The 14,603-nt window shown below is 38.3% G+C and overlaps 1 protein-coding gene across 3 annotated transcripts in view; it reads left to right on the forward strand.

Moving 5' to 3' along the window:
• PDE7B (phosphodiesterase 7B) overlaps nt 1-14,603 on the forward strand; it is a 170,908-nt gene that overhangs the window by 52,106 nt on the left and 104,199 nt on the right. For 2 of the 3 annotated variants that reach the window (XM_040057709.2, XM_040057710.2), the window contains one exon: nt 2,581-2,641. In XM_040057709.2, the coding sequence (XP_039913643.1) occupies nt 2,581-2,641 (61 nt within the window). Of the gene's footprint in view, nt 1-2,580; nt 2,648-14,603 lie in introns of all 3 variants that reach the window. The other variant, XM_040057708.2, reaches the window with a different exon arrangement.

Raw genomic sequence — 14,603 nt, forward strand, 5'->3', positions numbered from 1 at the left:
AAACACAACAGTTTTTTTGAGATTTTCAACAACAAAAGCTCTTGCACTTCAGGGAAATTGAACGCTGGTGGTATTATTTTCAGCAGCACTGCCTATGTGAACTCACCAGCCCAACATCCAGGATTGCATATGGCAGAGCCAGCCCAGCAAATACTATACTAGGCCCAGCCATGAAGCCCAAACTGAGATTTAAAGTATCCCAAACTCAGGTATGTCCAAAGTCATTCTTCCTTCTCTCTCTGCTTTCTGACTGGATGAAATGAAAAAGTAGAATAACCAGCATCTAATGTCAAATTCCTATTTCTTCTCCCTGATTGATTCTTTACTGACTCTAATAGCCAAGCTAGATGTTTTCAGGAGGGAATGAGCAGCTCCTGTAAGATTAGTTTGAAAATGGATTGGGTCTGAAGAGACTTTTAGCCACTTCTCACAGTACCAATCATGATGTACAAGCAGGCAGAACAAACCTAAACAAGGAAGTAAGCCAGTCCAGGAAAAGGGCAGAGGAAGCTTATCCAGCCCTGGAAGAATCCATAGCACTTGTGGTAAAGTCCCAGTTTAATCCTAAATATTAAATCTGGAAATCATTCCTCACTTCTTGTTCGTGGAAAACATTTGCTAACAACAAAAATGCACAAACAGCTCTATTCTTTGGATGAGCAAAAGTGGGTTCCTGCTGTATTTCTGTGCCATTTTACACATCCAGGATCCATCTAGGTCTTTTTCAGATGCTCTGAGCAGTTTGGTAACAGTTTATTTCTCATCCCACTGACACATACCTACGAACTTTTACTAGCAACAGCAGTGAAACAGCTGCAGAAGCTCTGTCTCCTGGTATTTCCAGCTGCAGTGGTAGTGGTGAAAAATCTCCTAGGCTGGCTGTTGTAACATGATTTTCAACCACTTCTGTGGACTGCAGGCGTAAAGGGAATTCAGATAAGGCTATGAACTTGTATACAGTTATCTGAATCTTACTTGCCAAGTTTTCAAAATTTCATCCATCATCACAATGGATCCCGTGGGATGTTAGTTGGCTCTGGGGAACGTTAGCCGTTTTCCCAGTTTCATAACTCTAGGACTGGTGAGCATTGTTAGATATGGTAAGACACCATTTGCCAGCCTGAAATGTGATGTTTATATAAATATGTCTGGAATATACAGTACTTCTGAGGGACTGAATCAAAAATAACCAAAGGTTTTGAGAGAGCACCATAATTCCAGAGGTGAGGTGGGCAGTGAATTTTGACATACTTTCTACCATCTGTGTCTACCATTTGTCTAAGTATGCTTGCTTGAGAAGAAGCAGCTGGGAGACTGCTGTGAAAAGATGCCTACATTTTAGCATTCTTCTCAGAAGAATAAATATCAAGTTTCTGCTTCTCCTGATGGGCAGCTGGTGTAAGAGCATTCGTAAAATTAACTTTGAAATGCAATGTGTTGATTTTCAATGTTTCTGTAGTATGTGCTCCCACCTAGGAAGGTTAATACAGGCATCTGTTTGCTCTTTTTAGATGTACTGATATATGAAAAGACTGTGTAGGACTTTTGTTTGTTTATTTGTGTTTATTTCAGTGTGAGGGAGGTGAAAAGTTTTTTAACAATAGTGAGCTCCAAATGTGTTGTTCATTTATGAAACTGCTGCTGTGTTTCGTCTTCTTTGATGCTCTGAGGCTTTTACTTACCTGATTTGTAGGTTTTAACATTTGCTGAAATGTCACCTTCATTAGTGAAAAAAAAAAAACAAAAACAAACCAGTTCTAATAACTTCACCATAGGTGCTGAAAAGGAGAAAGTACACAAGAGAAAGAAAGAAAGAAAGAAGAGTGGAAATGGACAGCTCCCAGTTATTTTTTCAGACTTTACTCACTCTGCTTTTATTCCCCTTTGGTCATGGATACCAAACCCCTAAGTACATAGATAAGAAAGTATAGACCACTTTTTCCTGGAAAAATACCTAGAGCGCTTTTACGTAGAAAAAACCAGAGAGTCTGTCCTTAAGCCCCTCTCATGAGCTTTGAGTGTAGTGATACAAAACTGAGTCTTTTATGTAGCACCTGAAGAAACCACTACTGAAGTTAGTGGGATCTGTCCACTGATTGTCTTTAATTGAAGCTGGATCAGATCCATGAGCCACACCAATTATGTTTCTCCTGGCAGCTAAACTGACAGGTCTGTCTGCATAAACTCAAAAATGATAGCTTGTGTTTGAAAACAACCTAACACTTCTGTATTCTGATTGTAACTCTAATGATGTTCCTCGACTGGAAATATACAGGGAGACAATCATCATCTATGATAGGGGCAGACATTGGTCTTAGTTTAAGACAGATCCAAAGGCAGTAAGACATTACCTTGAGTTTTCCTCGGTGAACACCCCGGAGTACAGTGTTGACCCATCCTGGCACATTTGCAACAACCATTTTTTTCTTAAACAATGGCTACTTGCAAAGACTTTCATTTTGATGTTTTTACAATGTGTCTTGAACATCTCTAGTTCCAAAACATAGAGAGGTATCAAGAGTATGAGGACGGGGTACTATCACGGAATCTTTAATGAAATATATCTCTTTTTTCCCCCAGAGGTGCGGAGAAATCTCATTTGATAGTCCTGACCAGAATGCCAAATGTGTTCGCATGCTAGGTAAGGGTAAGAATCTCTTCCCTTTTTTATTCAAGTGTGTGCATATGGAAATATGTTTAATTTGGATTTGTTTCTTAAAAGTACATGATAATGACCATGATTATACACAGTGACATTTACATAGCTTATCCACATGTAGTCCTCATGAATATATATTCTTTACGATGAACTTTCAATTATTTAATGAACTTCAATACTTTAAACAAAATCCATGTATTCCAGTAGTGCCCATGTGCATAGATGAAAATATAGCAGTACCAACTCTCATGAGCTGAAGTCCAGAATTCATATTCAAAAGCTGAAAATCTGTACTTCTAAAGGCAGTATTAATTCCACAAGTATGTATCAAAAGTCTCTAGAGCACACCTTCAGCTGCATCAGTGAGGGAAATTTCAGTCAATGCAATTTTACATGTTTGCACTGGTTTGTAAAAAATCATATGAAGTAGAAGCGTCTATTCTTTAGAAACAATAAAAAATATTCTGCTATATTTCATTAATTTCTGTGACCAATTTCATTGTGGTTGTTTTTTCATCTACAGTGCTAGTAGTACTGAATCATTAATAGCATGGTTAGTATCAAAGTGAAAGGCAGGGAGTAAGTGTCTAAAAACCTAAGAGATGTTTACTCAGAATAAAAATGAAATCACAGAACACTTGCAGGATTAAGCCTTAAATTCTGAAGACCTTTGACCTGCCAGGGAAGAGATAAATATATGCTGTAAATTAGACCATTGCACCTAGTTAACATGAAGATTGAAATAGCCACAATTTTTAAAACTGCAACTGGCATGTCTAGGAGCTTAATTCCCATCTGGGTGCATAGCTGTGCTCTATAATAACAGATTATGTGGTTTGTTGTTTATATTCATTAAATCCTATTGTCACAACAGACCATAATTGCTGCAGAGGAAATCTGTCATGCTTGTAGTGCACAGATCCCAACAGATGAACTGACACAATGGGCCATAATGATCTGTTACATCAATGATCCATGGTTAGAAGTCCTCAATGGAACAAGCTGACAAAAAAAGATACACTTGTGATCTTTTCTCATGCCAATTATAATCTACAGTGTAAATACAATTGAGTTCCTAATACTCTAGTTCTAAGGAAGTTATATCCATGCAAGTGTTATTACACATTAGGGGGAAGAATGGGTGATGGGAGAGAGGAGAACAAAAAAGCCCCTTCTGCACGGGTTGGTTCATCATTTCATCTGGCATTTTTAGAACAACGCAGTCCAAAACTGGGAGTTTGACAGCCCTCTTTGTGAAAACAATTCTTTAGCAGAGTTGAGAAGAACAAGATCTTGTTTCCATTACATATGTTCTTATCTATGTCTTGTAGTATATATATGTACAAGAATGAGAACATGTGCTGTGCTGGGTAAGGAAACTGCCAGGAATGTACAAATGACTCCAAGAGCACATGCCAAAGGTGTAACTGATTCTCAGAGATTACGTCTCTTGTACTAAAAAATATTTTGCCTTCTATTGTTCTTTTCCAGTGTCACTAACAAATTAAGGACTGCAGTGTCATATATAATACAGAATTTTATATTTTTATTTTCACTCCAAGGTATTCCAAATCATGTACAGAGGTGAAACTATTCTAGGCGAAAATTGTGTATTCCAGAACTGGCTCTGAAAGAGGCGTCTGAAGGAGAAACCAACAAGTACAAAGACAGCAGAAACTATGGTTTCTCTGAGAGTGACTACTGAAGACAAGCTCTGTTGTCTCAAATTCATCACAGAAGTCTGTGTGGTTCTGGTAGCGCTGTAAAACCAAAGGGTGTCCATTCTGGACACCTCTCGTTTCATACTGAACTTGTAGGGAAGAACAGAAACCAGAAATCGGGCAGCCAAAAAGGCCTGAAACTTTGTGTTGAATGTGTCATGCAGCGCCCAGTCTCATATTTTACAAGGGAATTGAATTTCCAAGAGAATGTAACAGTTTGTCACTGATCAATGCAAAGCTGACATGATGAATGTCTGTGGGTATAACCAGTGAACAAAGCACAGCGTGCTTCAGAGAGAATCTTTCTTGGCTGCTCTGTCTTGAAAGATGCTGAAACTGTGATGCTGTCATTTAATGTAAGAGTGACACACTGCTCTAGACAGAAATCTAGAGGTAAAGTCCCAGCAACTGCAAGAGGATAATTACTCTAGTCAGAAAAGAAACACAGAAGCCTGGAGTACTGACTGTATTTCTCCAGGGATCTTTGATGCAAAATTAGTTCATACTTGAAACTGCACATTATTGAGCTGTACTCTAAAATGGTAGTAGCTGTTTCTGTCAGAAAATGTCTGTATCTGCTTTATACTACTGGTTCTGAGATAGCTTCAAATTTAAAGTCTTTTAGAAGTAATGCCAGGCTTGCCACTGAGTCCATATTCCTTGAGGTAACATGGATTATGTGTATGAAGTTCTTTTCCTATAAAGGCTGGGAAAGAGGAGTTTGCAGTAAAAATCCTGTCTTCCTGCTAGAAAAAAGTAAATAATACATTAAAATATGCCAAAATGCTTACTATTCATGGAGTGAAAGTAGGTAACTTTTCAACACACTGAATAGATCACTCAGCCTGAGATTAAGAGCATAGAATCAGCTTAATGCCTCATTTTTCAGCATCAGAGTGATGGATATTTATAATTCAAGTGTAAAAAAATAACAAAATTAAATGGTCACTTAGCAGCGTTTCCTGAGCATATAAAAGATAATAGCTATGCGCTCTGACCAGAATATGTTTAGTATTAGTGCAATTATCTGCACTAAAGTCATTACAGAAAATTACGTTGTCCCTCTTATTTTTTATATTGTGCTTGTCTCCTTACACTTTTATCTGTGTCATGATTTAGTCCCAGCTGGCAACATGCAGCCACTCGTTCACTTCCCCCCCACAGCAGGAGCTGAATCAGAAAAAAGTAAAAACTTGTGGGTTGAGACAGGAAGGAACAGTTGAATAACAGAAACAAAATAAAATATTATTATAGCAATAATACCAACACTAATAATAGTGGTAATAAAAAAGAGAGAGAGGAATAAAACCCAAGAGAAACAAGTGATGCACAATACAATTGCTCACCACCTGCTGACCAAAGGGATCGGCAGCTCCCAGCCAACACACACACACACACACACACAGAGAAACATAAGTTTATTTCCTGATCATGATGCTGTATTGTGGCAGTCTCTCTCCCTCAGAGCCTTGGCTAGCTTGAGAGACAAACCACAATTTGGAAGGATTTTTTCCTCAGGGCCCCAAAAATCCCAGGAGTAGCTGTGAACCTTTTCCTTTAGAGACAGCAGGCCCCCATCGATGGCAAAAGGAAAGAGTCTGCCCTTGGTCCAGGGGGAAATCAGGGCTTTATTCAGTCTTTCTCCTGTGGTCCTGCCTGGTCAGGAGCCCAGTCCCTGTCCCCAAACCAAGACAGATTTCCATGCTCTTTCTGGGCTTTTACCCAGGGGGAAGGGGCTAGAGGCAGGGACAAGCCACTACTCAATCAGGGATAAGGTGGGAGTGGAACAGAGCTGGATTACATTCCAGCGTGGGAGAATGGGAGGGGAAAAGGAGCAGGGACAAACCTTGGGGTGATACATTTTCCAGGGGACCAGGGGGTACAGAAGAAACCATTACAACACCCAATATAAAAATGAAATACAATATAAACCCAAGTAATACACAACAACACTGTATGATATGCAATATCCCTTTGGCAAATTCAGTGCACCTGCTCACAGTCAGAGTAAAGGAAACCAAAAAGTCCTTGACTTAGAGCAAGCTCTACTGAACAAAAAATATAACATCAGTGTGTTATCAACAACACTCTCACACTAAGTAAAAAATACAGTACTATATAAGTTACAAACAATAAAATTAACTCCATCTCAGTCAAAACCAGGACAATATGTTATATCAATTAAAGCAACACAACTTTGATAACTGTCACAGAAGAAATTTGGTCAGTGGCCCACCTTAGCCTTTTGAAGACCAGAAGTGTTCAGATCCTAAATACATCACAGCTTTTTTGGGTATGGTATTGGATAAGACTTTGAATCCTGCACATATATTGTCCTTTGAAAAATGGGAAGATAACTGCTTCCTCGCTTCTTAGGAACAAAAAGAATAAATTTATAAGTGCAATGAGAAGCTGAACCTCTACAGTAATACAAGTAATGAAAATATCACACTGTCAATAGAAGTGTGTCAGAGGTTTCCCTTGAACCTCCAAGTCTGTTGAGAGGTAATGGAAGATCATCAGCACTTCCAGGGCAGGGAAGAAAATCTGAACTGTTCTGCTTAAATTGGAACTGTTATCAAGTTAGAAAGGGCACTTGTCTGTGAAAAAATTGTCTGATAATGCTGAACAGGATGTCAAAAAAATTATGCTTTATGCTGCATTCTGGAAGTTAGAACCCTGGGATCCTCATGCTCTTTATTTGACTTGAAAAAAATTATAGTTAGCACAAAAATTGAGATTATATGTACTCACTATCTAGTTATCAGTCCAGAGATACATATTATGAAAGGCAGAAGGGAACTATCCCTCTCCCTAGAGCACCCACTGCTATTTTAAATGGCACAACCTGAGGTTAATTTTTCCCATATGCAGACAGACATGTTCTGAGCACAGACATGAGAGAGTATCATATCATGCAGAGATAATTGGGTTAGTTTGCTGTGAAAATTGCTGGTTGAAAGTCTAAGCTAATTAATTCTGCTGGGAAGGATTGCATATGAGCTTGTAAGAGTCCAAAGTTAAGGCAACTTAACTGGTTCTCACTTCCTTAACTAGCTCAGTTAACAAAGTTAACTCAGTGGCCTCGACTGAGATTTAAGAATTTGTCCTGGAAAAAAGAAGTTCCCATAGCTGGCTCTAAGACTAGCAGAGAAGGAAAAAAGGTCTGCCAGCTATAAGAGAAACTTCAAATCTGTGTGTGTATATATATTTATATATAACACATACAAAATTAAACCATCCCTTTGGTTATAATCTGTTCAACCTGATTGATGATAGTCAAGTAAGGGGGATGGATGATAAGAGCAAATTATTTAGTTTGTTACTCCAGCAAGCTGTCTTTCACCACTAGATTTAGTCTTTACTCCTTAATGAAATGCTGGGCAGATTTTGAAGCGGTCATATCTCTTGTTGGCCAACTCTGCTGTCTGCAGAAATTCTTCCAGGGGAAATGTGAATTGCCCTCCTTAAGGAGTTGGTTAGTAAGATGAAAACACAAGCCGTCCAGACACCCCATGGCAAAAAGCTGAGGTGCTTTCTTTTCATTACTGTAAATCCCATGCAGACAGGAATGATGTGGCTGAGTTTTGCTTCACATTTAGTGCAGACTTAATCCTTGCAAAAGCAGACAGATGAATCCTTGCTCGGAATAAAAGTAGTTTCCTCACAAATAGGCATTTAAAATTAATCAAAAGCAACAACAACAAATTATTAAAAAAAATTGAGGTAGTGACACCTTTTTTTTTTTTTTTTTTTTTTTTTTTTAATTTTCCAGACTACTAGTACATTACTTTGTTGCTTTGAGGCAACAAACTTTTTCATATTCTAGCACAGAGAGGTGTCTACCTCCTTCATCCCCCCCGAGAAGTTCTTTTTGGCATACTTCCACCATTTATTGCCTATGAAGAGTTATGGGTAAAGAAATCGGCATTTAGCCATGAAATTAGTTTCGTGGATCCAGCTTCAGTCTTGGTGGCTCTTTGCCCACTGCAGGAAACCACCACACACTTGAACAGAGTTGGCAGCCACAGCTTAAGAGAGAGAGACATTACTGGAATAACAACCGTGTTGAAAGCCAGGAGAGAGGGGTACTGGCAAGGCTCTGGCTGGCTGTTCCCTGCCTTATATAACCACTGAAGGCACCTTCACTTGTGGCAGGAAAAAAATCTACTATAACTCACTTTTCAAAACTTGATCAGGTAAATGACCAAATAACTTAATGGGTAAAAATACTGAAGAGTAACTAAATGTGTCAACTTGCCCTGCAGCAAAGGGAGAAAGAGAAATGTGGCACCTAGTCAAATGGTTCCGCACTGGTGAAGAGCCTGTGAGCTTGTCCTGGAGCCCTCGTTGACATCATTTGAAACATGACCCTTTATCTCTTGCACATGCAAAACTTCTGCTGCAACTGATAGTCATGCATGAGCAATGGTGCTCTAAATAGTCGAATATATGGACTATTTATATCCCAGTTACTCGAAGTCACTCGAAGACACCTCCACTTGACCTTATGCAGACTTAGTAGTCTATCTGTGCAAATGAGTTGCAAAGAAACACATTAATTAATTTTTGTAAAATTAAGCAACATATTTATGGGGGAAAGATCTAAAATCTACAGTGTCTAGCAAGAAATCCATGCTCATTGCTACACTGCCCATCAGGAGTTTCAAAGCTGTCGGAAGGGAGAGGCTTAGGATGTGTGCTACAGAAAGATAGGCTTCTATTCCATGAGCAGCATGCAACACAGGATGAAGGGAATCAGGTTTTTTCCATTTATAAAGCAACAGTGTGAAAACATACAGAAAGATAAACACTGTGTCTCATGTTGATATCCTGTTAATGTAGATAAATTCAGATTTTAACTTATAAGTCAATGCTTCAAGTTTTACTTATATTTCATATTCCAACTGCCACTCTCTACCAACAGCTTGTTCTGATGGGAACAGGATTGTATAGATAGCACTTGTGGAACTGTAGTTCTTCTACCCAATTGAGTAGTGATTTTCAAATAACTTCTAACACTTTTCCCTTTTTCCTCTGGAATAGCAATTAAATTTAAAATATTGCAACTATGCTTGGAAATGAATTTTAAAAATTGGATTCTCTGTGTCCTTACCACCGCTGAAATAGAGGCTTATTACTCCTTCACGTCAGTTAAGACCTCCCCCCTGAGATGGCTGTATCTTCCTGAAATGCGATACCTTCCAGATCTCTCCTTTTTTCTCCAAGAACGCCCATGACTTGTTGGTCATAGCGGTACAGAGCAGGCTAAAGGCTTGGGCTATCACCCCGTGCTTGGTGTGGCAGGCTGAGGTGCCAGGCTGCCTACATGGGAGCATTGCTTAGAGACAGAAAGTGGCAAACCAGCAGGCCAAGGACTCTATGGTGTACACACGCCATCATTGTGCCACTTCATCACTATGTTACCGTTTCAGGCTAAGCAAGTAGGAACCCTTTGTCTTTACTATGATAAGATTTTTGCCTAAAACCGCAAAGAATGCAAATATCAAATCCAGATTTAACTTTCATGATTATTTGGTTAATCTGGGAAAGAAATTATTTAAAAAAAAAAATAAAATTCTAATTTCTGATGCCCTAAGAATATTTTAAAGAGCAGTTCTCTAATAACATCTCATTATTCAAGTAATTTTGATCTAATTACTGTTTTAGGTAATTATATAGGCTGGAAGTTGAGTGACAGTGACCACCTGTTTATCCTGTTCTGTCCTGACCTGTAGATCAGGTCAGACTGAAACTACTTCTCTTGCAGTATTCTACCTTTCAGAAGGGTGCTGAAGGAGACAAAAACTGTACTTGTCCCTTTGAGCATGCATATAAAACACTTTTCTAAATTTAATTAAAGGTTCTTGGCTTTCTATCACATAAACACTAACTTGAATCACATACAGTTTTATCCTATGTCTGAAGCTGGTACAGGAGAGAGATGGAAGTGTCAGGGCACTTGTAGAGAATGCAGTAATGAGGATTTGGCAGCATCTATACCATGTAAGCACAGCATGATGGCTTTCTGGAGAAGAGAGTGTTACTGTGTTGCCCATGTCTGCAAAAGCCATTCATTCGGACCAGGAGATCCAGCTGAGATTCAAAACCTCAAGAGATGAGGATAAAAACTCTCCTGCCTCCCAGCTAGAAATACCCCAAACCCATGACTCTTCAGCTTCTCTTTCTATCAAAAAAGGTTTTTTTACTTGTCTGAGAATTTAGGAAAAAGCTACAGATTTCCAAATCCTGTCCAGAAGTTGCACTCAACGCGTGGCTACACATACTTGAAAATTCTAGCAGACAGCAAGGCCAAATGTCTCCTTTTTTGTCCAAAGCATGTTGCATACAGAAGGGCTGCATTCTGCCACCCATCTACATTTTAATCTAGTGAAAAGTTTACCTTTTAATTCTGAACTTTCATCATCCCAAGACAGTTAAACCTCACAGCACTCACTTTTTTCTTACCTACCAAAATAAAGGCAACAGATGCCAGGATTAAGTGCACTCTGTTCCATCTATTCACCCTGCACAAGGACAGATGCTGGCTATGACTCCAGGAGGATAAAAATTAGCCCCCTGCATCTGGGGGAGCACACACATGTAAGACAAGAAGAATCCTGTATTTTGTTTCACAGACATTTCCTTTTCCCTTCTTTTTTAACTAAGCACTTCTTAGAAAAGCAGAGGAACAGTGGCTTGATTGATTTACTTAAGATGATCTCATATGTTGTTTCATGGTATTTGTCACATGAGTTATTGCTGATCCCCTGCTGGAAAATAGATTTCAAGTGCCTATTCACTCTGCTTCCTCACAGTTTGATTTTTCCTCATGCCTAACCTCGTGCCCAAACACGGACTGCATTCACGTAGTTTCCCATCTTCTTTGTCCGAAGTGTTATGAGTGGGTTGTGTTCACCCAAAGTACTCGCTGTACAGAAAATTGCTGTGACTAACCATACTGCTATAATAACGTACTCTCAAAAAAGATGGGGAGGGGGGAAAGGAACTCCAAATTGGGGACCAAATTGAAGAAGAAAACACTTATTCACAGTTTTACATCAGCCATCCCTTCATAATTGTGTTCATATAATGAAATCTCCAGAGCTAAACTTTTCAAAATTAGATTTAAAAGATTCAGATTTATAATTTGTGGTTTGAGCTCATCTCTAGCAATTAGTCTTTGCTTCTTTAATTATTATTTGGTGCTAGCTTGGAATTTCGCAGTCTCTGCAATGTCCTACAGGTTACTGTATAGCTACCCTTAGTAAGAGCGATTGATGTCTGAGAGAGCCATGAAATTCCTGTGCTTTCAAGCACTCAGTTCCTGGCTGTACATGCTCATAAACTTCTCAGGTTAAGGAGACATTTTCCTATATTCTTCTCTGCTTTGTGTTATACGGATGTCTCATATTCTGGAGTTAAACATTTTTGCTGTTCTGAAATGTTGTTAATAATTTTACCATTCTTACTGAGAATTGGCAGTGTAATATTTGTGGGAATTTTTTGCGCCTCTAGTATAAAGAAATAAAGCTACCAAATCAAACTCCTTGCTGTTCTTTTGCGTGGTTAGCTGGGTAACTAGTTTTCCTTGATGGCTTTAGCTTCCTTTTCCTTTTTTTTTTTTAATGTTAAAATATAATTTCTAATTATAATCTATTGTCTCTTTGTACATCATACTTCTTAACGCATTAAATTGCTTTCTTAGATCATCTGTTGATCATCAAACTACTGAAGCATGTATTTACATATTCGCACTGGAGCCAAAAAATTAGCAGATTGAAATAAGTTTGCATGCTGAGGTCAGTCACAATGTCCAGCACTGTGCATGCTCAAGAACTAATCTGATCCAAACACTTGAGGCTCTGGGCTTATGAAATCGTGGAGTGTGAATATCGGTAATAAATGATGAAAATTCTATTTAGCAACAATGGAATTTCTGAAAGAAATGGAATTTCTGAATCACAGCTGGCTATGTAAAGAAATTGATGTATTTCTTGCAGAAAAGTCCAGAGAGTTCTCCTCCTGGAATTCCCTCACAGGGCATTCTTCTCATTCTGCAGAGGAAATACTGCTGAAGACAGTTGGGATGCAATTAATCTAGCAGAATGTCTGTAAACATCTGTAAAAAAATTTAAAGTCTGCAGCCATCATCTAATCATTCCTTTTGTAGCAGAAAAGAACAAGAAAGAGGTGCTTCCTTCAGACTTAGATCATTGGGAAACAGATGTCTAAAACTGGTCTGAGAAATCCTACTCTCCCCATTGACTCCTCAAGAAACTGAAGTGTGGATGTGAGCAGCTGGAGAAGAATAATCTTACTCCTGGAGTACAGATTCTGTATTTCATGGCTTTCAAAGCTTTCAGATTTAAAGTTGAAAGAATAGTAGAAAAATACACTAATCAACCTCATCTGCAAGTTTTTTTGTTTGTTTGTTGGTTTGTTTTTTAACATAAAATCAGGTCTCAAGTTTTCAGGATATTTGTAGAAAAGTATTTGTGGAAATTGTTTTTATTAACTGAATTCTTTTCCTCATTGCTTTTGTGAAGTCATTTCTCTCTCTCTCCCTTTGACATAGCTGCAGGACCTTTTCTGACATCTGAATAGCTCCTGAATTTGAGTTGAATAAAGTAAATTGAAAACATGACAAAGGATTTTTCAAATGCTTAAGGGATCCAGCACTCTGTCCCACAGGAAGAAAATTTGACTGTGTCGTGAAACCTTTAGATAAGAAGACTAAATCCTGCCATTGATGTGTCAAATATGGTTTTGATTTTCAAAACATCATGAATATTCATCCACAGTAAAATTTTTATGGAGTGTACTCTATAGCTCATTTTTGTAAAGAAAGTGTACACACTAGTGATTTAGATCATCTCAGGAGTGTGTTCTTGAGATCTTATCCCAACATACTGCAAATTGTGGTTTGCCTTATGAAGCAGTCTAAGAATACACAAACTGGACAACTTTCACATGTAACAGAGCAAGTCCTGTGCTCTGGGAGCACTTCTAGTGCATTCCAGCTGCTACTAGACATCTAATTCATGGACATAGATTAAAAGTAGTCCAAACAAAAGCCTCCAAAACATACAGAGTGCAGACCTGGGAGCCTCTGCTGCGGCTGTTTAACTCAGCAATTTGCTCTTCTTGTGCTCCTGATTCTCTGAACCTTGCCAGAGAGTCAACACCCACTGGGACTTCAAACCAGCTGTGGCTCTATTATGCAGACTTCTCTAGCCACAAATTACCTTCAGGACCATTCAGTTAAGATTCAACTGAAGATGTTCAGGATGTATATAATTCATAATTTATGATGTGTTTTAGGTGTGTGTTAATCCTTTGCCTATTTCGAGTACACAAGCCATCAATTAGTGCAGGCAGCCTACAACTTTATCAGATATTTGTCTTACACACTCCATGAGGACAGGTTTATGCGGAATGGAAAATGTGATTTAGTCCAATGAGAAATTTGTCCTTTTTGAAACATAAGGTAAAACGATTTTTAACTCTAGATCAGGTTTTCACATTGAGCCTATAGATTAATACAGAGCAAATTTAATTTAACACTTAATTCAAAGGAATTATTAATGTTTCATAGTTTTGTTTATTGACATACAATAATGAGATTCTCACATTTTAGTCATGCCTATATAGGACAAATTATAATTGAGTATTTTGTTTTATAACAGGGAGTGCTAATGAAAGGACTCAGAAATAGTGGGATCATACATTTTATTAGTAGACTTAGAAGAAGGCAAGAATTAGTGCACTAGAATTGACTTCTCCATCTGAAAACAGTGCTATAAACTGATGGCAGAAATGTATAACATGATCATATCAAGAAGCATATTACCCTGCTGACAGAAGAAGGGACAGTTACTTTCAGTGTCTTTTCAGACAGTTAGATAACAATATGTAAAGATAGATCATATATACGTTTGTCCTATTTCTACTTTTGTTAATAAATAATGTATGAACGTACTCTTAAAAAGTATGTATGAACATACTCTTAAAAAGGGGTGCCGTTCCACCCCATGAACTATATTTCAGGTTTCTACAAAAGTAGGAAGATAAATTTATAGTTAAGGTACATGACTGTCAAATCCCAGAACCGTCTGGAACTTTTGATGGTTGAGACAGGCATTTGTCAAGAGAAAGGTCATTGTCTAAGAGACAGAAATTTATACTTCCCTCAGCTCTAACTTCCCTGTGAAGATTTTCTA

Source organism: Hirundo rustica, chromosome 3 (assembly GCF_015227805.2).
Source record: "Hirundo rustica isolate bHirRus1 chromosome 3, bHirRus1.pri.v3, whole genome shotgun sequence".
NCBI lineage: Eukaryota > Metazoa > Chordata > Aves > Passeriformes > Hirundinidae > Hirundo > Hirundo rustica.